We start from the raw sequence: 25,642 nt of genomic DNA, 5'->3' as shown, positions 1-25,642 counted from the left end.
AATATAAGTGGGACACATTTTAACACACCTTTCTGCTTAGAGATCAAAAAGCCAAGTCTGATTGAATAGCGTGCTTAACAAACTTCATCCCGTTATATATAGCTCACTGCACTCAAGAATTAGCGAGTACACATTTTCAAGCACACAGCGTCAATTTTAATAAATGCTTCATGTACTACTGGCAGAGTTAAAAATATAATACTCTGGTCCACTGCAGACTCCTGGCTCAATGGAACATTATACTGCCTTGCATAATTTTAAAAAACACATGAGGGGCAGGCTAGTCAGGTGATTGGATCTTCTGAAAACAGCATCCTGCATGCACTGGATAAAAAACCCCGCACCAGCTGTGCAACTGTCTTCTACCAACGAATTTTAAGGCATTTTCTTTTAGATTAGATTATCCTTAATCACGATTTCTATGAGCCACTTCACTCTAGCTCCCGACACTTCCTGTACATATACTTTTAAAGATTTTATTTATTTGAGAGAGCAAGCATGAGCGGGGAGGGGGGAGAGGCTGAGGGAGAAACACACTCCCCGCTGAGCAGGGAACCCCAACATGGAGCTCAATCCCAAGACCCTGGGATCATGACCTGAGCTGAAGGCAGACGCTTAACCAACTGAACCACCCAGCTGCCCCTCCCTGTATATTTAACTGTTGTTCCCTCCTTATAAATGAGATGAAAACATAAACCTCTGCTGTTCTCAAGTAAGTGACATAGGACGTGGGTCCCTTTCTCAGAAACATAAATCTCACAGTGTTGCAACAGATGCAAGGAGGGCTGAATGCAAACTTCCCAAGGAAAATGGCTGTCTAAAAACCAAGCCAGCTGGCAATTTCATGTTGCTACCGAAGAACAGAGAGGGACCTGCCTTTTAAGCCAGCCTCAGATAAGGAAATGGAGACCCAAGTGAACCTCAACCTTGCCCACCATTTGTTTTTCTTCTCTGGAAGCATACAGATGGATCTTCATCTCTGACACACTGAAATTTTGCCGCTGTGTCTCAGCCTTGGCAGGTTTCTATCATTCTTGGTGCTCTGCCTTGGAGCACCTTGTCTTTGTAAAGGCTCAGAGCCTCCAGCTTGGGAAATGGTCAACTACTTTTCCTTTGATTATTCCCTCCCCTACTTTTGTATTTTCCCCTCTTCTTTCTTTCTAGGACTCCAGGATGTTAGGCCTGGAAAGATCCTCCATGTGTCTTGTCTTTTGCTGGAGAGTTTTTGTATCTGTACTTTATGGAACAGTTTCCCAACTGGACAGCAGCTACTGAATATTTCCAGCTGGGGGACTCGACAAATCCCAAGAACTCTTGTGTGTCCCGACTGCTCATCTTACAGTTTCCTAGTGTCATCTTTTGGATGTAATGCCTTTGGGCAGCTCTCTAGACTTATTAAACGAATCTTTAGGACATATTTTGTGTTGTGAATTATCTCTATCCTGACAATTCAGTGTTTCAGTTCATCTTGGTCTTTTTGTTCTTCAAAGGCGATCTTTGGTTATCAGATCTCACTGAAAAAAGCAGTGTGGGGGGCTTGGGTGGGTTTCCTCTGCGGCTCTGTCAGACCTCCTTCCACATGGAAAGAAAACGTGGGTGGAGGATGCCATCTGGTCAACTCTCCTCTGGGCTCAGTTGGTGGGAAGGGTGTTGTGAACTCGGGGCCCTAATAGCTACATGAGAAGCCTTAGCTCTCCATGGTCATTCTATTTAATATCTTGGTGTATTGTTCTGTTTTGATGAGAAAAGTCTTTAAAAATAGTTTTGGCCCAGTCATAAACATCAGGCTGCCTATATTCTATAGACAACAAGTGGCCGAGACATTGGTCCCATGTGTGCACTGTGAATGGGCCCACTGGTTTTCAGTTTCACCTGCCGACGCTGAGTCCAGAAATTCTCCAGCTACCTCCTCAGGCAGGTAGCTTCCTGCCTCTACCGCAGGCTCTCGGGGCTACTGCCTTCTGCTCTCTGTTGTATCCATTCGTGCACTTCCAGAACATTCCATCTTCTCGAAAGTTGTTAAAAATTTTTCTTCCTTGGATGATCCCCTTTTCCCCCGCCTATCCAATACTTAACTGTGGAGGTTCATTCCTTATGAAGTTTTTGTACTTTTATTTAAGAGGGGTCTCTAGAAAAACGGGAAGTCATCTCAAAGCAGGATATATTCTGGGGCACCTGTGTGGCTCAGCCAGTTAAGCGTCTGCCTTAGCCTCAGGTCATGATCCCAGGGGTCCCGAATCGAGCCCTGCAATGGGCTCCTTGCTCAGCAGGGAGCCTGTTTCTCTCTCTCCCCCTGCTTGTGCTCTCTCTGTCAAATAAATAAAATCTCTCTAAAAAAAAAACAAAACAGGATGTATTCTATAAACCACGTCTGAGCGTCAAATCAGTCTGGGACACCCCAGGTAATATATTCTTAAGATTTGGGTTTCTCTGCAGATGACGCAACACGGAAAACAGATGCATGCTGACAGTTTTCACAGGATTCTAAGTATTCAAGTTACAGGTTTAAAAAATAACCAATCAAAATAAAACAAAACAAAAATAAAAAATCACTAATCAATCTATCAAGGGAGCTGGGGGATAGATAGTTAATTGTTTATCAATCATAAACAGTTTATAATTATAAGGACTTTTCTTTTATGATTATTAATATATCCTTAAGTAAAACTACGTCAAGGTTGAGAAATTAGAAAATCTACAATGCAGAGTGAAAAGAGCCTCCGGGGAGTTAAGAAACTAAAATTTCAGTCCATGTCTTTAATAAACTCTAGGGAGTGAGGCAGGCTTCGTAACCACACCAGACCTCAGTTTCTCTACTACTAAAATAAAAGAGCAGTGTGGGCGACCTTAGGGAACGTTGTCACACTCACCCACGGTCCCGAAGTTACCAGTTGATCTTTGGACAAGGGGAAGAGTTCTTTTCTGTGGCCCTATCAAGTGCTAATCTGCCTGTTCTATGGGTGGGAAACTGAGGCCAGAAGAATAATCCTGAGCATAACTGAAGGGCAGGAGGCGGGCTGGACTGGAAAACGTTCTAATGTCACCGTGAGCTTTAGACGCTATGGCTGTGGGGTGTGTGGATACCTTCTCAGGTTTATGGGCCAGAGCAGAGCCACCCCATCCAGCGCATGCTGAGACTGTCTTACTCCTACAGAGACTTGAACACCAAAAGTTATCCAAAACTGACATGTGACCTAGGGTTTTCATTTCACTTGGGATTGATAAAGCATTCCCACTCATCTTTGCAAATTCCATCTAGCTCCCACTGCCCGCAAACGGAATCAGGTAGAGAAGGGAGAAGACAGAGCTCCCTGGACCTCCTTGGTGACCTAAGCGACAAGAAAACGAACATTAAATGCACGACAGGAAGCAAGCCCTCTTGGTCCCTAACCACATCTTTCAAGTCCTATTTCTGAGAATAGAAAATTCTAAGCTCAATTTGAGAGTCACTGTAAACTCCTCTCTGTGCCAGATGATTTTATCTGCATATTTATATCCAAAGTACAAACAACTTAAACTGTTTACACTAAGGAGTAATGGAAGTCATGTGTCAAACACAATGGGAGGAAAAAGAGGAGAGCATTCTTCACAAAGAAAGCCTGAAGATATACAATATCTGTGGAAAGTGTGGCCTATAAGAATGCATTGTTTACCTATTCCATTTAATTACAGAGAACATGAATTCTTACCCTTTGCATACAATGACTAAAGTCTCGGTTTTTGGTTTGGTTTTGCCCGCCGGTGTTGCCAGGAGCTCTGGAAGTCTCACAGCCCCCTACACACAGCCTTAAGGAACACAGCCACACACGTTCCTGTCATCTGTGGTCCCCGTCTCCTTTCATCTCCCGCTTCCAGAGGGAGGCAGGGAAGGGTCTGTCCACAATGCCCCAAAGCAGAAGAATAAAAACAGTACAGAGAGCCCTCGCTCAGATGCTCGCAAGGCCTTCAGCACATCAGCTTTCCTTGCTGAACGCTGTCAAGACAGGAAAACTAGACAAGGCCACCAAGAGACAATGGGCTTCATCGGGAGAGAGTCATCTGAATTTATCACCAAGTACAAGCCTGTGGGGACAGCTTCTCTGCAACTTCTAACCAACGGTGAATCAGGCACAACCAGCCAGAAAAAGTCTGTCACACACGCCATCGTATGTGGGCTTCCCAGAGCCTCCAGCTACCTGCCTACACAGAACCTATCCTAGCGTGAAAGCTTAAAGGGGTCAGAGGTATTATTAATGGAAAGCACAGTATGAGCTGTTGTTTCTGCAATGTCACATGTCTTGGAGGAGAGATGATCATGGACCCTTGGGTGAGGTCCAGCTCTTCACTTCCTCTCAGCCACACTCACTGGATCACTCTCACGCATCTGCCTCTCTAGTGCTCAGTGTCCTGGCTGAGCACCCAGCCTGAGCCATCCCAGCACCTGCCCTCTGTGGTACTCTGTGGATCCACAACTACATGGAATATTCGTACAAAGGCCTCTAGCTCTTTGTATTTTAAAACTGAGAAGAGCTGACACTGTTCCATCCTTTCCTTTGCTTTTCCTTTTTACTTCGGACAAGTGTCATTTAATCCTGCTTCTGTAGTTCTGCCAGCTCCTCTCAATGGCAGAAAAGAACATCCAAACGAATTCCTTCAAAAACACACATCCCAATTTTCAAAGAAGTAGGCACTTCATCTGAGGCAATTTTTATACACTCCTTCTCAAGGTGATTCCAAAGACGGACAAGCCAGGCCCAGCGAAAATTCAGTTTCTCTATGTCCTCAACAACCAAAACCTAAAGGCTGGGCAAATGCTAGGAGAAAGCAACAAATCTTGGAGAGAAAATGAAACACAAAAACAAAGCAATCTGTAGAGCTGAATTAAAAAATGGACAGATCCGCTTTCCATCAGTTTTTACCTTTCCACAAAACCCTCACTTCCTCGATCCACATGATAAACAGAAGCTAATTAAAGCTAAAAGAACCAACTAACAACGTATTTAGCATTTTAAACTTTCTTTATTTTAATCTAGAATGTTTGACTGCTTGAAGTATTTTGCATCTCACTCAAAAATTGTGAGAATAAAATATTGAGATACAAGTTTATGTAAGCTACGTTATATTAACTGAGGATCTAAACACATCTTACCTGTAAATATGTTTCCAAACCTTGTCGTCGTTGTTCCAAGACTTTTGGGACCCAGTTCCTAACATGTTTAGAAGGGATTTCTGGAGTTTTTATACATTTCTTCAGCTATAAAGACAGAAACAGAAAAAAAAAACAAAAACAAAACAAAAACAGAAAATGTCTCAGTTATAAAGACATTCTTTGAGGGGAAAAGCCAGTAAAAGAAAATGAACCACTACTATCTCCAATAAAAAGGCAGAAGAAAATATAATTATATTGAAATTTTGTTAAAAAATTCTTTACTTAGAGGTGCCTGGGTGGCTCAGTCGGTTGAGCGTCTGACTCTTGGTTTCAGTGCAGGTCATGATCTCAGCAGCCTGGGATCAAGCCTCGTGTCATGCTCCATGCTCAGAGCAGAGTCTGCTGGAGATTCTCACTCTCTCTCCCCCTCCTTGCTCTCTCTCTCAAATAAATAAATAAAATCTTTAAAAAAAATTCTTTACTTAGCTGTCCTAAATGTTCAGGTTTTAGGATAAGAGTTTTGTGTTTTTGGTAGTTGTTATGGTTGTACATCATCTAGTATTTCAGACCAGAATTATTTTTTTCTGAAAAATTGTAAGTTCAGTAAATGCAAAAAAAAAAAAAAGAAGTTCAGTAAATGCATCATCATGGAGGTAAAGTAGTTTATAATTTCCAAAGTCAATTAATAGAAAGAAATTTTGCTCAGAAGAAGTATTTTTCTGGTGAAAAAGACTTTCTACATATTATTTCACATAAAAAGTCAAAATAAAATGCAATGTTTATAACCATCTCACTGGAAATGCCATATGAACTAGACCACACCATTTGGAAAGTTTCTCAAAAGGTAACAGGATGAACTTTAGCTTTTTAAAAGAGAAAGACTGATGCTTCCAATGCTCCTAAGAATTAGGTCCAAATTCTGTTCAAGAAAAATCATGGTTCTCAGCTAAGCCTTTCTGGGCAGCAGTCTGAAGGAACCACATACAAAAGAAAAAGTCTACTGGAACTTAAGTTAGAGCTGCCTGTGGTAGGTACATCCTGTCTACGACATTAACATCCTAACCTGTGAATGTTACTTTATTTTACATGGCCAGCCACTTTGCAAAGATGATAAATTAAGGGTCTTAAAAATGTAGTGATTCTCTTAGATTATCCAGGTGGGCTCAGTGTAATAATAAGATTCCTTATAAGAGGAAAGCAGGAGGGTCAGAGTCAGAGAGAGTCTGGAAGATGCTACATGACTGGCTTCCACCCCAGAGGAAGGGTCAAGAGCCCAGGTGATCTCTAGAAGCTGGAAAAGAAAGGGAATGGATGCTCCCCTCCAGCCTCGTGATGCCTTGATTTTAGCCCAGTGAAACTCGTTTCGGACTTTTGACTTCAAGAAGGATTAAAAAAATAAATTTGTCTTGTTTCAAGCCACTAAGTCTGTGCTAATATGTTACAGCAGTAATACGAAGCTGATACACTGACTAAAGTGGAATGAAGGTTAGTATTCTAATTAAAAACTTGGAAAACCTACTGAGACTGTGTAGTGGGAAGTCAGAGCTGGTTAAGAATATACAGATTATGACCTGCTGAGTAAGGAGCACAAGCCCTGAGCATCTGAGCTCCCACGCTGGGGAAGTGAACGCCATGGGCTTGTTTTGAATGAAGGCACAGCTTCATTATACCCCACGGAAAGGACATAGAGTCAGAAGATATATTACAGATCCCAGAAGGAAGGGAGGGGTAGCAGATTATGAGCAAACAGGAGATAAGAGAGCAGGAGAGCAAGCACCTATCAGTTACAGGTGGTCAGGACGGAGGTCACTAACTTGTCGAGGGCTTAACTCCAAAAGATTATTTTAAAAGGTACCAGGGAAAGCCAAGTGAGAACTTATGGCAGAAATCCTGAATTCGAGTCCTCACCTAAATGTTCCGACTCTGGGTGTGAGCAGGGTTATCATACTGTAAAATGCCTAGACAGCAGCTCAGAAAATCAAAATTGTTTTTCAAAGTTCCAAAAACTCAGACAAACAAAAGTTTTTCTCATCACAGACTCCTCACTACACATGCACATAAGGAGCATGATAATCACTAAGAAAATGCACACAGTTAAAGCCTAGCAGCTAAACTTGAAATAAAAACATCTTCCTGTACAGAAGAATATATTTATCATTAACCGAAAAAGAAGAGGTCTTTGTACACTTCCCAGATCAGCACTTCCAGTTCAAGCCACCAGGCTGAGCCTGGATTTGCCGCGTCCCTCCACACCTTAAGTGCCATTAAAATACTCATGTGAAAGTGTTAGCTGCAAACCACAAATCCACTCTCCTTGCTTTCCTCACCAATAGAGCTCCTGTATTATTAGAAATAATCATGTATTCAGCTAAATTCAGCCAAAATGCTAAATTTCCCAAACCCCCCTGCAGAGAGTGGAAGACAGTAGTAATCCGAAGACACTGAGGACTTTTCATAAAATGGAACAGACTCAGGGCGCCTGGCTGGCTCAGTCGGTAGAGCATGCAACTCTGGATCGTGGGGTTGTGAGTTCGAGCCCCACTTGGCTGTAGAGACTCAGGTGGCTTGCACCTTCTGTTCTACCGTACCTCGCACCCCACCCACGTCCGTCCCCCACCACCTTCTTCCTGCCTAGAATGTAACCGTGATGGCTGCAGCTGCAGTGCCCATTTGCCACCATGGGGCAACTCTGAGGATGGGAGCTCAGATGGCTGAGCAGAAAGGAAGGAGCAGCTGCGTGCCTGGGAGCCTTCAGGAGCTGCCTCAACAGCCCTGGACTGCCCACCCCCAGACTTGTGTTTTGAGAGGAAAAAAAAAATCATCCCCCCCTTTTTTTCTTAAAGGTTACTGGTATTGGGACTTTCTGTTTTATGTACCTGAATTTAATCCAGATAGACATCCACAAAGAAAAGAAAAGGCAAAAAGCCAAAGGTAATGGGACACAGAAGAATGAAAACAAAGGGGCAGAGAAGTACTTACCAACTGAGAGATCAAGAACTTTCTACAAGACAGAAAGCAGGAGTATGTCAATGAAGAAAACAGAGAGGAGGAAGCCCCCAGCCAGGCCACCTCAGGAGAGGATCGCAAAGAGCGGGTACCCCCGTCTTCTCAACAGACTTGAGAGCTTTGTGCTCAGGACTGGTGTAAGGGCAGGGGGAACCAAGAAGAGGGTAAGACCCTCTTATAAGACCATGAGTTCATGGCTCGTGCCAATGGACACTCTACCCCTACCCCCATAAGCGGGGGGGACTAGTAACCTGGCTGCACTCACACCCCTACCCCATAAAAAAGGGTCAGCGTCCCTCAGGAAAATGAATGAGGCATCTGGTTGGAACAACGGCATCTGCCATTCTATTCATCCTGTCATGGGGTCCCCGGTCTAACAGCTGGCTCTCTCCTCTCACTCCCTATGACGAAGCCCTCCAGCTGACACACCCTACAGAGGGACCAGGCTTGCGTACCCGAGGCAAGGTACGAGTGACAAACACCAAGAATAATTCATCCTGTTGGATGGGCAACTGAGGCTAGCTACCCCAGCAAAGACAGCACTATGGGAAAAAGGACAAGAAAAACAAGCGCAACAATGAACCCCAAAGGAAAACAAGTAACAGAAGAGATCTTTGACATTATCTATTAACTGCAGGGAGATCTGAGAAGATACTGCTTCTATAAAACAAGAAGAGAGTGCTATGAAAAAAGAATGAGCTTTTTTTTAATTAAAAAACATGATACGGAAGTAAAAAATTAAAAGAGGTAGAATATAAAATCATGGACGTCTCTCAAACTGTCCAACAAAGAGAGTGAGAACTAAGTTAGGTGAAAAGAAAAACACCACCAGGCTTAATCCAGGAAGTTTAATATAAACTCAGTAAGCATTCCATAAAGGAGAAAAGAAATTCTCAAAGGAATGACAGAAGAATTATGTGACTTCATATAGATCTTCAGATTAAGAACTCACTAAGCACCAGCGTAATATACTTTTAAAAGCCCCACGGCTACTGACATTTATCTGTGAGCTCTCAGGAAAACAAGGAGAGAGGGAAGACCCAGGGAAAACACTGGGTGACGAGCACAGGAAGGGAACCGGCAGGTGCAGCTGACTGCTCATCGCCAATGGTGGATGTCAGGACATCAGCGCTGCAAAGATGTAACCTGAGCATGGATTTCTATCACCAGCCATACCATCAATCACGTGTGGGAGGACAAAAGCATTTTCTGGCATTCAAGACCTCAAAAAGTTTACCTCCTGTGGCTTCTTTTACACAAAGGAAGTTGAGGATGTAACTCCAGAAAGCAGCTTAAAGCAGAGAAGAGAAAGAGGAGGATCAGGACTCCCAGCTCTGTCCCATCGGTGTGAGGAAGGGAATTCTGGGACAGCAGATTTGGAGCAGGGAGCTTCTGGGAGAAGGCTGATCCATGCAGTAGATAGCCTGGGGAAGATGAATACATTTTAGGTTTTGTTCAAGTAGATTATCTTTTGTCTTTTAGGAAAGTTAAGTTCCAGGGGGAAGCAAGAGCCCCTGAAGGTGGTCATGGAGCAGAAGACACTGAGCCTCTCCTATCTGTTAATTCAGTGCCAAAGACACTCCTGGGGCACACAGGGCTTATACACCAGGCAAAGACAAGAAACAGTACAACGAGGTAATAAAACAGGGTGGGGGCAGATAGTAACAGAAAGGGGTGGGAGTTGGGGGCCTGTGTGGGATGGGATGTGAATTACGCAGGGAGGGAGCCAGTTAAGGAGCCGGGGAAGGAACATTACAGCAGATGGAGCAATGGGTGGTCAAAACACAGCAAGGAGGAGACCGGTTCAGACAGGTGGCAGCCTCGCACACGGTAGGGCCTTGGAGGCTATGCAGGAAATTGTGTTCATTTTAAATGGGAAGCTTAGTGAATGTCTTCAGCAAGGGAATGACCTGATAGAAATTTACTTTAAAGAGGTCATGCTAGATTCCATAAGCAAGATGCACCATAATAGGACGGGAGTCAATGTGGGGAGACCGCTCAGAAGCTTCTACAGAAGAAATCCAGGCAAGAGACCAGGGTGATTTGGACTGTGGTCCTGGCAGTGGAAGCGGCGACAGGTAGAAGCTGCAGGGGTATGTAGAAAGAAGAGATGCTCAGAACCACTCCAAGTCCCTAGCTGTTTCAGGTCTGTGGCTTTGCCTGGCAGTCATGTTTGAGTGACTCGCTTACTGTTTACTCAAGGGTGTTGGAAAGCCAGGTTCAGGGAAAGTGGCAGGGAACACTAGTTATCTCCTCAAATCCACGGTCTCTCCCTTCTACAGAACAGAACGGATTTTCAGGTTGAGTACATGACCGACCAGAATAAATAACACATTTCCCAAATTCCCTTGAAGCTGTGTGTGGCCATATGGCTGAATTCTGGTGGAAGGCAGGTAAACAGACATGTATGTGCACCTTTCAGGAGGTGTTCTTACAGGGAAGGACGATTTCCTTCTTTCCTTTCCTCCATCCTGCTGCCTGACCTGGCTGGCCATGTAATGGCTAGAGAGACACACGACCATCACCTTCAACCATGAGGTAGAAGCCTCCCCTGGAGAATGGTAAAGGCACAAGAGCCTGGGCCTCTGATGATCATGAAACAGCCACACCAGTCCTACACATTTACATGAGAAAAATAAAGGTATATCTGTGGGGCGCGTGAGTGGCTAAGCCTTTGCCTTCGGCTCAGGTTATGATCCCAGGGTCCTGGGACTGAGCCTGGCGTCCGGCTCTCTGCTCAGTGGGGAGTTTCCTTCTCCCTCTCCCTCAGCCCCTCCCCCTGCTCGTGCTCTCTCTCTCAAATAAAATGTTTTAGAAAGAAAGAAAGAAAGAAAGAAAGAAGGAAGGAAGGAAGGAAGGAAGGAAGGAAGGAAGGAAGGAAGGAAGGAAGGAAGGAAGGAAGGAAGAAAGAAAGAAAGAAAGAAAGAAAGAAAGAAAGAAAGAAAGAAAGAAAGAAAGAAAGAAAGAAAGAAAGAAAGAAAGAAATCTGTGAATGCCACCATTATTTTGGCTCTAGAGTTACTTGCAGCAAAGTCTAATCTCATATAAGTAGGGCTTACAGCTGATATTGTTAGCTGCCTACCCAATATTCACTCCTTCCTTCTTCTTGCAAAAAAACCCCAAAAATCCAAAACCAAAAACCCAATGCCATTCAGAGTGCCAACAAGCTGGGCAAAAAATCTCGATTTCCTAAGTTCCCTTGTAATCAGGATGGCCATGTGACAGAGGTGTTAATGAAATGTAGTTTAAGTCTACTGGGTAAGGCTCCTGTTTTCCTCAGAGAGAAAGGAAGGGAAAGGAAGGGAAAGGAAGGGAAAGGAAGGGAAAGGAAGGGAAAGGAAGGGAAAGGAAGGGAAAGGAAAGGAATGGAAAGGAAAGGAAAGGAAAGGAAAGGAAAGGAAGTGAAAGAAAAGAGAAAAAAGAAAAGGAAAAAGGAAGTGAAAGAAAAGAAAAGAAGAGAAAAAAGAAAAGAAAAGGAAAGGAAAGGAAAGACAGAAAGAAAAGAAAAAAGAAAAAGGCCCTTCTTCCTGACAGAAATGCAGAAGCCAGGACTGGAGAGACAGCAGCTATATTGTAACCAGAAGGGGGCAAGGCACCTGCGAACACGAAGACGGTAAAGCAGAAAGACAAAAAGGAGCTTGGAACATGGATACTGTGGAGCTGCTACATCACCTTGGACTGCCTGCTTTTAGTTTTGTTGTAGTGTGAGAATCATCTCTCACTCGTTTAAGAAACCTAGTCAAGTGCCTATTACATCCAACCAAAAATAATCCTGTCAAAAGGAACCCACTATTTGGTTTTGAGGATTTAAAGTCACAGAGGCCCACTAGGCACTCAAATGGATATAAAGTATAGGCAAGTGGATAGGGGTCTGTAGATCTGGGCATCAGATACCTAAGTGGAATCTAGAGCCATGGAACTAGATGACAGTGGGAGTTTCTCCACTAGCACAGACAGAAAAATAATTGCTGTCATGGCAGAATCCTAAGACAGCTCCCAAGATCCCGAGTCTCTGGGTGCATGTGCTACAGAATCCCTTCCCCCTTGGGTACAGATGGCATCTGTAAACATGGTGGGGGATAGTCACTCCCTTGATCAGGTTACCTTTTATGAGACCCAGTCCTAGCAGACTGCTGGCTTTGTCATGTCACAGCCACATGGCTTGGACTTGGGGGTGGCCTCGAGGAGCTGAGAGCTACATCTGGTCAATAGTCAGCAAGCAAAAAGGGAGATCAGTCCCATGACAGCAAGAAACGGAGTCTCCCTAAAATGACCTTGGAAGAGGACCCTGAGCCCCAGATGGGACCATAGCCTTGAAGACACCCCGATGTCGGCATGGTGAGACCCTAAGCTGAGAACCCAGTAAACCTGTGTGCAGACTCCTGACCCGCAGAAACTCCAAGCAGATACAGCCTCTTGTTTTATGCTACTGAGTGTGTGGTGATCTGTTCCACTCCAACAGGGCACTGATACAAGGGCTGAGACCTCCAACTCTGAGAGGCAGGACAGAGAAGCAGGCAGTCAGTCCCTCACTGAGCAGGGGCTGAAACCACGTGCTTGGGCAGCAAAGTGTTCCAAGAAGTGGGCATGGTCAGACTGCGCCCAGCGAGCCTGGGAAAGTCAAACACTGGGTAGAGAGCAGGTAAGAAGTGGGAAAGCAGAGACTCCTCTGTCAAGGAATTCTACCAAGAAAGGAGAGTAACGGGGGCAACACGGGAGGGAAGCATGGACTCAAAGGCGGGTTTTATTGTGCTAAATGGGAAATGCTACGACATGTTCATTTATTGATGAAACTGATCCAATATTGAGGAAGGGGAGGGGGAGGGAGGGAAAGAGAAACAATTTATGACTGTCTGTAAGGGAATAAATACATATCTCACCTCTACACCATTTGAGGAAATCCTCAAACAGGAACAAAGCAAAAAATGCTAAATTATTCTGTGGTAATAAGCTTATTCGGTTTCAGTTTAAAGCTAAAGAAACTTCCTTTAAAACTACCGAATCATGACGTTTCTTACATTGTAAAATAGAAAATCAACTCCATTATCTGTCTCTCTCTCTCTCTTTTAAATCTTGAAGATACAGTACAGAAAACACTTTTCCTTTTTATTTATGTCAGAAGTGTGCAGGAAGTCGATCATCATAGCTGCGGGGATCTGTGACAGCATTTGTAGGTGAGTAATGAATTGCTTTAGATGAGGAGAGACAAACCCAAGACAATATGTTTCCAGCAGGGCTCAGCTGCTCACAAGATAAATACTCCTCTGCCATTCCAGCAGATGATTAACTGTTCTGGCCATGCTGCACCCAGCCACATGGCCTTTCTGATCCACGCGGGCAGCCACCAGATTCCACAATGCTGCAAGCACAGTCCCCTTCTCCTGGAGTGATCACTCCCTTTCCTTTTTATTTTTTTTTTAAATATTTTATTTATTTATTTATTTATTTATTTATTTATTTATTTATTTATTTATTTATTTATTTATTTATTTTCAAGTAATCTCTACACCCAACACGGGGCTTGAACTCACAACCCCGAGATCAAGAGCCAAGGCTAAGCTAGCCAAGTGCCCCCTCCTTTTCCGCTTTATACCATGAGAAGAGTAAACTCAGAACTCCACACAGACATGTCATAGATACGCTGGTGACAGTGACTGTTTTCTTTGTTTAAGATTTTATTTATGGGGCGCCTGGGTGGCTCAGTCGGTTGAGCGGCTGCCTTCGGCTCGGGTCATGATCCTGGAGTCCCGGGATCGAGTCCCACATCAGGCTCCCTGCTCGGCAGGGAGTCTGCTTCTCCCTCTGACCCTCCCCCCTCTCATGCTCTCTCTCTCTCTCTCTCACTCTCTCTCTCGAATAAATAAATAAAATCTTCAAAAAAAAAAGATTTTATTTATATATTTATTTATTTGAGAGAGAGAGAGAGAGAGCATGTGCATGAGTGCAGGGGAAGAGCAGAAGGACAGAGAGGGGAAAGGAATCTCAAGCAGAGTCCTTGCTGAGCCTGGAGCCGGTCTCAGGGGCTGGATCCCAGGACTCTGAGATCATGACCTGGAGCCGAAACCAAGAGCTGGATGCTCAACCGACTGAGCCACCAAGGTGCTCCAATAGTGACCATTTTCCACAGAAAGGAATACAAATACTTTTCCAGAGCATATGAAGAAGAAGACGGAAATGGAACAAAAAAGTTAAGGAAAGAAGTGGGGAGCCTTTAGGGTAAAATTCAACCTTTTACTCCACCTTGGCATCCCTACATCCCTGGGCTTCCCTCTAGAAACACTACATGTGGTGCTGTAGTCCTGGTTTAACCCATAAGGCAGCTTTGGGGTTCCTCTGAAATGTGTACTTTGTTAATTCAAATACAAGAATGTAATATTTTATTCAAGCCAAAAGGAGGCAATAACAAGAATGAGGACAGTTAATTTTAGTAATGAACCAGCACCCTATTTCCATGAAACCTCTGGGCTGGTGCTGAGAGCAAACAGCTGGGAAGGCATAGACTCAGCAGCTGGCCATGCAGGGAAGGTTTTTCTCCCCACTCACTCCCGTGACTGCAGGCGTAAAGGAGGTAAAGCTGTTCTCAAGGACCACCATTCAAAGTGGTAACTTGCTTGTCTCTAGGGGATGCGGGCAGGTGCTGCTGGGGCACAGGGGAAGCACGTGCAAGCTGCAGGCTCTCCCTGTCACCATGGTCTGGGCCTGAGCAGCATGGAGGGAACCGTGTAACTTCATTTTTAAAAAGGATACTATGCGAAAAGTGAACAGAGAAGAACAGGGTAGGCTTGCTTGGGTTTCAGTGTGGTGTTGGTGGTGGAGTTCCCATCTAGGACTGGAGAGCTACAAAGGACTTCCCGGTGTAACCTGGGATGGAAATTACAGTGAGCCCAAACACCATTTTTTTCACCCCAAATATTCCTCCACAATGTCCTCCAAACATCCCATTTGCCAAATACTTATTTAATGCTCAATAAGAGCCCAACACTAGCAGGCGGCGAGGAAGATAGAAAAGATAAGATACTGTCCCTTTTATAAAAAAATGTGTCTCCTAGTGGGAAAAGACTTAGGGCCAACTAAATTTTAATGACGTCTTAGATGTTTTTAAGTTAAGTAGAAACGTCTACTCTAAAGGAACAGGAGGAGTGCCTGGCTGGCTCAGTCGGTAGAGCACACGACTCTTGATCTTGGGGTGGTGAGTTCGAGGCACACGTTGGGCACAGAGATTACTTTAAAAAAAAACACATAAAAATAAAGGAACAGGAATTCCAAGAACAAAGACACGAGGGAATAAAAGAAACCCACACAAGAAAAGGAGAACGTGCAATGTTTTCCTTTGGTTTGGAAAGATCAGAACGCAGAGGGGAGGCCATACGGCATGGCAAAGAGACAGAAAAAGTGATTTTCATACACTGGGGTGAATGGGGAGACTGGTTTGGTGGCCACTGCTGTTTTCTTATGAGAAAGTGAGAAATAAGGTCGACCAGAAAATGGGTTTGTGGCTGACACAATAATGGTTCTCCCCAAAGACGTCCACGTCCTGATCCTTGGAACCTGAGACTGTGTCATGTTACGTGGCTGAAGGGTGGGATTAAATCAAGTCCCTTGAGATGGAGACATTATCTGGGATTATGCAGGTACGGCCAACGTAATCTCCAGGGAGAGGCTGAAGTGTCACCCTCAGAGAGGGGATTGTGGGGGCCAGACAGATGATGATAGGAACAGAACCTGCAGGGGCCTTACTGCTGGCTTTGGAGACGGAAGAGGCCACAAGCCACAGACTGTGAACAGCTTCTAGAAGCTGGAAAAGGCAGGGGAATGGATTCTCTCCCCCGAAGCCTCCCAGGAAGAACATGGCCCTGTTGACATATAATAAATGTGTGTTGCTTGAAGGGGGGCGGAAATCGGAGCGGGAGACGAACCATGAAAGACGATGGACTCCGAGAAACACACTGAGGGTTCTAGAGGGGAGGGGGGTGGGCGGATGAGTTAGCCTGGTGATGGGTATTAAGGAGGGCACGTTCTGCGTGGAGCACTGGGTGTTATGCACAAACAATGAATCGTGGAACACTACATCAAAAACTAATGATGAAATCTACGGTGATTAACATAACATAATAAAATTAAATTAAATTAAAAAAAATAAAAAGATAAATGTGTGTTGCTTTAAGCCACTATGTCTGTGGTGACAAATCCTACCAGTAAAAGGAAACTAATAGAGAGTTTAAGATTAGTGGCCTTGAGGGTCAAGGTCCATGATATGGTTGACAATACGGACCCATTTCAATGTATTTCGGCAAAAGAATGAAGAAGGAAGTGGTGCTTTAGGGAAACTGATACATAGCAAAGTATGAATCAGAAGACAAGGATCAGAAACAGTTAAAGCAATACTTATAAAATAGTAAGACTCTGGCTGGGGAGGGCAGAGGAGAAAGGGGTAAGTTAAATGGTGCGTAGTACAAAATTTTGAGGAATCAGCCAATGGGACTTGATGACCCTGCAAATACGGAAGGTAAGAGAAACGCAGGAGAGACACCTCAAGGTTTCAAACCTTGTGGCTTCAGTGCCTGTGACGGGGAGAGGGCGGGTGGGAAGGGCTGTCAAAGAGATGCATCTAAAAAGAGAACCACACAATAGGACCTGTCAAACTTCAAGAGGCACTGGAATGCCTCACCATGTGGGATGCTAGTTGAACAGGCAGATGGCTGGGCTCCATCACAGAGATTCTGCTTCAGCGTGGCTGGGTAGCACCCAGAATCTGCATTTCAGTCAACACTGTGCTGACTCTGGGGGTCCAAAGTGCACACTATGGAACGCACACATCAGGAAAAGCTAAAAGAAAATGGAATCAAATACTCCTCATAGCTCTGGGAGAAATGACGGATGTGACCCAAAATCTGAAAGAGGGAAAAACTGACCTAACAGATAACGTACCAATTTAAAGCTTTTGTAAATTAAAATAAGTAGCATAGCCAAAAGGTCCTGTGTGAAAAATACTTTCAGCAACTGGCTAATATTTTATTAACAGGCCAAGCAAACCAATGGGCAAAAACAAATGAGACCGCAGCAGAAACACAATTCCAAAAGGGGGAATACAACTCCTAAACAGACTGAAGACCTACCAATGAAAACAGCAGCAAGGCCACATACGTTGTTTACTAAGTAAACAACTATAACTGGGGGGGTAACATTCAAACCTGTTAAGATTTTGTGATACTTTCAAATGTGCTGGTTGCATTTTATACCCATTATAACCATAACATAATTTGGCAACATACATCAGGGGCTGTAAAAACATCCAAACGCTTTGATAGAGAATGCTTCTTTTTATAATTTAGTATAAGGAAACCATCTTGAGTACAGAAAAGATTAGATCTAATTAGATCTAAAAGAACAGATCTAAAAGATTAGATCAATAATTGGAAATTTACCACGGAGCCTGGGTGGCTCAGTCTGGTAAGTGTCTGCCTTCGGCTCAGGTCATGATCTACAGGTCCTGGAATGGAGACCCGCATCAGGCTCCCTGCTCAACGGGGACCCTGCTTTTCCCTCGCCCTCTGCCGCTCCCCCGGCTTGTGCTCTCTCACTCTCGCTTTCTCTCAAATAAATATCTTCAAAAAATAATTGTAAATTTACCATGTGATGCACACAATTTCATTTAGTTCATAAAATAATCCTATGAAGTTAGTACTGTCGTTATTCCTATCCTACAAATGGGGAACCTGAGACACAGAAAGATCATGTGACTTGCTCCCAGGACTTAAGAGCCACGCAGAGGTAAAGGCAGGCTCGGGAATATTCTGCTTCTAAAGCCTACACACAGAACTTCTACACCAGAATTACTACCATGCAGGAACATGGTTAGCATAGAAGCATTCGCTTTACTAAAAAAATTCAAGAAAAGAGGGGCATCTGGCTGGCTCAGTTGGTGGAGTAATCGACTCTTAATCTGAGGGTTGCAATTTCGAGCCCTGGGTTGGGTGTAGAGATTGCTTAAAAATAAAATCTTAAAAAAATTTCAAGAAAAGGAGGAAAATAGGAATTTAATGGAAGGGAAAAAAACAAAACACCTCTTGACTGTTCCCAAAAAATAGAAAGAAATTTGGGGCGCCTGGGTGGCTCAGTCGTTAAGCGTCTGCCTTCAGCTCAGGTCATGATCCCGGGGTCCTGGGATGGAGCCCTGCACCGGGCTCCCTGCTCAGCGGGGAGCCTGCTTCTCCCTCTCCCACTCCCCCTGCTTGTGTTCCTGCTCTTGCTATCTCTCTCTCTCTGTCAAATAAATAAAAAATAAAAATCTTAAAAAAAAAACAAAATAAACAAAAAATAGAAATTCTAAGAAATGTGTAAACAATTGGGATATTATCTTTGAATTTTAGTATCAACAATTATAAAAATTGGGGAGAAGTAATAATCGTTAAGAACTTTCCTTAGACAACCAGAAGAACTGTAAAATGGGTAACAGTCTTAGTTTCTGCCTCAAAATTAGCCTGACAATAAGCCAGGAGGCGTATTTGTCTGTCTGCAGACTATGGAGAAGAGCTATGCACCTATTGTTCGAAAGATGCAAAGTGCTTGGTTAAGAACTCATGTGTATCACCTTAGAATTAACATGGGGACACTGGCCAAACACGCTTCACAAGTAAGAAATACAATGTAAAATGTCAGAAAAACCAGGACACTGACAACATGGCAAATTGCACACACGGCCGAAACAGGTGAGTATTTCAAGAAGATTAAGTAAGAGATTTGACTGAATGTAAAAGGAAAATATTTTACATAAAAACATAACACTCAAAACACATCACAAAATTCAAATATGGAAACGGGGGTATCCAAATGGTCTTAAAACGGTCAAGTTCTACAACACTGCAGGAGCAATCAATAAAACTCGTTCACTCTGAGTAAATTTTTTGCTGATTTCCATCCTTAACACAATTTTACAGTCCATATGACAGACTTCTGCTTTTTTCACACCCTACCATGATTTATACTTAACTATCTTCTATAGTCATCGTTTAGCCAAATCACATACAATTGCACTGGGGCAAGGCAAGGAGACGTTTGGGAGCTGCTTTCTGGGCTACAATATAGAAGTCAGTCAATACATAACTACAACTCTGCCTCACGAAGCCATTTTTATTCTCCATGTCCCTGGCGGGATGTTTTAAACACGCAAAACTGAGAAATTTGACAATTTCTACCCTCAACTCTAGTGGGCCTGATTATATGATTATAAGAATAGCTAAAATTATTTTTTTAATATTTTATTTATTTATTTGACAGAGAGAGACATAGCGAGAGAGGAAACACAAGCAGGGGGAGTGGGAGAGGGAGAAGCAGGCTTTCCACGGAGCAGGGAGCCAGATGCAGGGCTTGATCCTAGGACCCTGGGATCATGACCTGAGCCGAAGGCAGATGCTCAACGACTGAGCCACCCAGGTGCCCCAGAATAGCTAAAATTATTAACAGGAACTGCAGAATTTGAGGGAAGAGTTCAAGAAAACCTAGGACTTTCTTCTGACTCTGAGTATCTGAGAACTGCCTATCATCACTGGGGAGAAAATAAAGTCACATTAGAGAGCAGGAGAAATGCCCCTGCAGGGGTGAGAGGCATGGGAACCTCTGGTCCAGGGCGGGCCTAATTGGCAGTCACCTGCTGTGCCTGGTGTGGAGCCGGTCCCCCGGTATCTGGTGGGGACAGCGAGGTTGTGTCGAGGTCATGGTGAGCTGGGAGGTGAGGAAGGCAGCCTGCATGTGACAGGCCCCCTAGTCCATCCTCAGCTCATGAAAGGCTGAGCAGGGGTTGGAGTTCTGGTTTTAATCTTAGTGTAGGAATTTATTTCATGAAGTACCCCGCGGAAATCTCCCTAGAATCTGTTTCCTTGAAACACAAGAAAGCAAAAACAGAATCCCTCGAGAAGGTATCAAGACCCAGACTCCAGGTTTGTTCTTTTTAAGACCCCCGGGTAGGAGCTTTTGTAAAGGCTAACAGCAACATCTGGTCTAAATCCATATCCACCTGCACTGTTTCTTTTGGAAGCAAATCTGGACTTAACAAAATTTTAACTGCAGAATGACATGTATATTATTCCTTGCCATCGTCAGAGAAGAGTATAGAGAGGGAAAGAGTTTCACTAATTTCTCCATAATATCCTGTTAAAGTTTATACTCAATATTTCATTCTCCTGACTAAAAAAAAAAAAGTGGGGACGTTTAATTTTTAAAGAAACACTAAAGAACTTTTAATACAGAATAAGCACATTGTCTTGTCATTTATGTACTAACAGTTCCCAGAAAATTTAAGAGGTCTTTAATGAAATTAAAAGAACAGACCATATTTCTTCATATATTTACTTAGTATCTTCCCACCTAACTTCTTACCTAATAAAGTGACAGAAGTGAAGAAAATGAATTAGGGCATACAGTTATGTGTGCGCTTATGTACATTCATGTATGTGTGTATATACGCATAAACTTGTATATATATTCACAAGCTACGTCTAGTTATTAAGGTAATGTCAGCACCCCAATAACAATTCCTAACCTGTAAAACATTAAATTTTGGTAGAAAATAAAAAAAAAACATTCACTCTTCTATTCTTTACTATTTCTCCCCAAACTCAGCTATTCCTTCTATATTCTTGTGTCTTTTCTCTAAGACTTGTAATGAAATGAATCCAAGAACTCAAACACCCATCTTGTCAAGTGGCCTTTACAATTCAAAAGAATTAAAAGAATTATACATGTTTTCCTTATACCCATTCACCAAAGAGTCCATGAATACATGTGCTGTATGTTACCTTTTCCAGGAACATGTAAGTGTAAGTTGCTTTTAATAAATTTCTCCCCGTAAAATCATCATCTGCTACTTTCTCTCCTTTTGGTAAAGCACATTAAGTCTATTTTATGGAGAGAGTGAGGTCTGAGTCTGATTCTCTGTGAGCCTCTCACCTGCAAAAAAGCTTGCAACCTCCTATCTATTTATGTAAAAGATCTTAACAGAAAACCCACCTCCTCAGAAAGCACACCTTCGGGAGACTGAATAATTTAAAAGAAAACTTAATTCATGATCAAAGAAATCCTACTGTGCCAAGAACTATTCATGCTCTCAGAAAACAGAGAAAGCAGTCTTAACCTTATAGCATCTACCATATAAGGAAAAAGGAAAAAAAAAGTTACCTTTTTGTGCAAGGCATGAAATTCGCTGTACCTTTTTTCAACAAAATGTTTTCTTCCATTCATTAGCACTTCTATCTTAAATACCTAAGGAAAAAAAATTAAAAAGATTAATTCCACCAGTTCAAAACCCTCAAATGTCTGATGTGGTAAGTTTGTGACCATGATATATTTCATCCCTTTAATTACAGTAGCTGATCCCCTAAAACCCAGAAGGCTCAGGAGACCCTGGTCCAACAGCACTGATTAATGAGCACTCAAGCCAAATGCTTTAGTTAGTACAAACTGAAGTATCCCCTTAACGTGTCTAAAAACAACAGAAACTTAAACGCATTCACAGGCTCCTTAACTTTCTAATCAGAGCACATTCCTCCTTTAAAATTGTTTCGCCATATGAGCATGATGGTATTGAAATAAAGTGTTCGACAACAGCAAGAGCCTGGGAGAAATGGCAGGCCCCAGCATTCTGTTCTGGGTATTATGATGATGGCCATGCTGTGTCATCTATACGACAATCAGGCAAACAGCAGTGCATTTTAGGTTAATTTCTTCCTAACCTGCATATTCATCTCTAGTCTCAGCTGGGCCTATTCTGCTGTTTGCAAAACAAGGAAAATGTAGTAAAGGCTCATTTTCCCTGCATGATGCCAGTGACAGCTTGCACTCCCACCTCCAGAAGGTTGAAAGGCCAGAAGAAAAGGCTCTCTGGGTGCACTAATTAACAAGCACTAACATGACATTTTCTTGGTTCTTAGGTCAGTGGGTCAAGACTGGGAACAAGGGATGAGAAATATCATGAAATGCTCATGAAAATACAATGTTAAGATGGGGTGGGGGCAGGATGCTTAGCAAGAAGGGAAGAGAAGGCGATCTGTTATTTTCAAGAGTATGTCTTTGACTCCTGTTTCGCTGAGCAAGATGTGGACAATGCCAAGATGATGGAATACTGTTCAATGAGTTAGTAAGCCTAATTTCTTGTTTCAGTTGCCCTTTTGGAAAAAACTAGAGTTGAGGTCACAGGACACGAGAAAGTATTAAAAGCATGCTAACTTTAAAGAAAACTAAAGTTAGCACATGAAAACACATGGGCACACACTGTCATTATGAAAACAGACCCCCTACGGCTCTACATTTCTACCTCATATGTAAGTATGACCTTTTTGACAACTGTATCATCAAACACAAAATGTATTTGTAGATTTGTACTTCTTTGAATCAGAAACAAAATCTTGTGTTGTATGATTCAGCTTAAGAAACCTGCTTTTATTAAAGCAAACGGTAAATATTTACCAGTTTAATCAATATCTTATACTAACATTTAGTTTTTCAAGAAACCTCCCTAAAAATATTTTTCTTTGGTCAATTAGTGAAAATAGTCTCTTCTAAAAACAGATCCATACGTTTCAAAGTCTCAGAGGTATGTATACTATTTTTTAGAAAAATATTCTGTTTACTAATTCACAAAAGAAAATTCTTCTCCTTCAAAGACACTGCCAGGAATGGGAGGAGGAAAACACCCTGAGAAACACTAACAAAAGAAGCTCAGCTTCAACACACGGGCTTGGTTAATAGGACACAGAGTCCCTTTTTAGTGTCAGGCCCTGGAGTTAAATCAGGACAATGTGGGAGCAGAAGTACTTTCCATCTGCTGAAAGGCAGGAAAGAAATGAAGTTATGCTCCGAGTCTCGTTACATGAGGCGACATCCTAAAACCCACCACTTTAATTGGCACATTTGCTGCAGAATCCACAGAAGGAGAAAGCTGAAGACTCGGAGAGGCTCAACCTACCGGGTCACCCTCTTGAAGGCCAGGGATGAGACACATTACACAGCGGCTGCCTCGTGGAATGTCATCCCTTCTATCGACCAGATGGCTCCATTACCAAGCTCCACAGTTACTTTTCAGGCACTCAATTCATGGAGGTGGCGGGGAGGGGGGCGGTTTGTACACATACACGCACGCACCCTGCGTGGTGCATTTTCATGCTAATATTTTTATCCTGTTGCCATTTCAAAAATGTACAATAAACCTTACATTGTTCAGACTTAAATTCTGGGAAAATATCTTGGAAAGGAAGTTGGTTAATCAGAATTTCCAGGACAGTGTGAAGCAAGAAATGGAACCAATTCAATAAATCTTCTTTTCCTGAATTCCACAGCAGTTTTTTTTTTTTTTTTTAAGAGTTTCTGATACATGTTGTCCCGCTCCCTGGAAAATCTTTTTCCTGCTTTGTTCTTCTGGCAAACTCTGAGCAGCTATTACCTACCTCTAAGATAGGGACAGCACAAGAAGATGCTGGGAAAGCATGCAGCACAGTATCTGGCATTCATTCATTTATTTATCTAGCAGATATTTACTGAGCGACTACAACGTACTCAGGACTTGCTCTAGGCTCTGGGGATTCAGCAGTGAACAAAAGAGGCAAGAGCTCAGGCTTCGAGGTGCATATATCCTATCTGGTGAGGGAGGCCAACTATAAACACATGAATGAATACAATGAAGTCAGGAAATAAAAAAGTCCTGTAGAGAACAAGGCAGCAGGGTAATGACATAGAGCTGAATGAGGGTGTGGTTTCAGACAGCACAGCGTCAGAAAAGGTCTCCCCAGGCAGCGCGGCGGCGAGAGGTACAACATCTGTACACAAATACCAGGGAAAAGTTGAATGTGGCTTTCTCTGGAATTTCAGATTGGGAGTGGGTGGACAAAGGCTTTCTTTTTCATTTCTGTTTAAAAAAAAAAATTTTTTTTTTTAAATTAGAGCCTAGAGCAGGGTGATTTCCATGTCTGGTCAAGATGGTGTAACAGGGAGCAGATTTACCCTCCCACCAGAAACAACTCGAAATCTGTGGGAATGGTGGCTCTCAAGACATCAGACATGAGGAAATGAAGAAGAGTGAGCCCTATGGTCACCCAGTCGGAGCCCTGAGGGGAAGTGAGGGGAAGTCAGTTCCAAGGACAGGGTATTGGGCAAGAGTGAGCTGCACACAGAGAGGACTCCTGTGACCTACCAGAGGTCTCCCGCCAGCGTTCAGCCGAACCCTTGTCAACACGTGGGGTTGGGTAAACTTACCCAAGGACAGGAAGACATTAGAGAGAAGAGTGCTCAGAGCTCACAGATAACTGGGCATAGAGCCTGTTACCAAATGCCAGGGTAGAAAACCTCATAATTCCTGAAACATTAGTTAGAGTTCTCAGAAATGTCTTGCCTCAGTAGTGGGGCAAACTTAACAGTAGACTAAAGGCTCTTTTAGTCCAGTGTAAAAAATCTTAAAACAAGACCTAAAGAGTATAAACTGTTTCCAAGTAACTTAACCATATGCCAGGACAAAGCTTAAGAATATTTTTAGGAATCTAAAAATATCTAGGACCTAACAAGACAAAATTCACAGGATCTGGCATCCCATCAAAAAGACGCAGGAAAATACAACTCATAATAAGAAGAAAAACCAATCAATAGAAACTGATCCAGAAATGACACAGATGATAAAATTAGTAGATGAAAGCATTAAAATCACTATTATAAGGCAGGTTCTTATATTCAAAAATCCAGAGGAAAGGGTGACGATGACCATGGGAGATACTAAAAAGACACACAGCAAGTCTGGGTCCCACTGATGAAATCAACAACATCTATGATTAAAACAAAAATAAACTGGATGGGATTTATAATAGACTAGATACTGCAGGATAAAAGGTAGGTGAGCTTAAAGACCCAGCAACAGAAACTGTCCCAAATGAAAGAAAGGGAACAAAAGCTAAAAAATAGCTAAACAGAGCATCAGTAAACTATGGGACAACTTGAAAGAGAAGAATATATGTATCATTGGAGTCCCCACCGGAGAGCAGAGATAGGAGACTGGGGCTGGCAGAAAAGACAAATATAGTTAAAGAAATCATGACCAAAATGTTTCCAAATTTGATGGAAACCATAACCCCACAGATCTAAAAAGACCAATGGATCCAAATACAAGAAACATGGGGGGAAAAAAAAATCCAAGGCAAATCATAACTAAATTCTTTAAAACCAGTAAGAAAGAGAAAATCTGAAAAGCAGCCATGGGAAAAAAAGAGACATCAAGTAGAAAAGAAAGAAAGGTAAGTTGGATACCATATTTCTTCAATATTTCCATAAATAACCAAGCATATAAGAGTGATTAAATGCATATATATTCCACTTATGTTTTACTGTCATAGTAATATCTTCTATGTAAAGTAGCATGTATAAAATAAAATGTACGAGTTAAGGCCAAAGTTTTAATCATTATTTTTAAAGCATTTCAGTACTTCTCCCCAGTCAAATAGCAATAACAAGAGTGACAACAAGGATTTTTCTAGC

General features: G+C 42.8%; 1 protein-coding gene across 8 annotated transcripts in view; it reads right to left on the bottom strand.

The window, feature by feature from the left end:
• SNX24 (sorting nexin 24) overlaps positions 1-25,642 on the bottom strand; it is a 154,928-nt gene that overhangs the window by 53,159 nt on the left and 76,127 nt on the right. For 7 of the 8 annotated variants that reach the window (XM_027606580.2, XM_027606579.2, XM_027606583.2 and 4 more), the window contains 2 exons: positions 21,308-21,391; positions 5,129-5,233 (listed from right to left, as the gene is read on the bottom strand). In XM_027606580.2, the coding sequence (XP_027462381.1) occupies positions 5,129-5,233; positions 21,308-21,391 (189 nt within the window). The remainder of the gene's footprint in view (positions 1-5,128; positions 5,234-21,307; positions 21,392-25,642) is intronic. The other variant, XM_027606581.2, reaches the window with a different exon arrangement.

The sequence above is a fragment of the Zalophus californianus genome, chromosome 5 (assembly GCF_009762305.2).
Source record: "Zalophus californianus isolate mZalCal1 chromosome 5, mZalCal1.pri.v2, whole genome shotgun sequence".
In the NCBI taxonomy this organism is placed as follows: Eukaryota; Metazoa; Chordata; class Mammalia; order Carnivora; family Otariidae; genus Zalophus; species Zalophus californianus.
The sequence above is the reverse complement of the archived record's forward strand: the minus strand, read 5'-3'. Positions and strand labels throughout refer to the sequence as shown.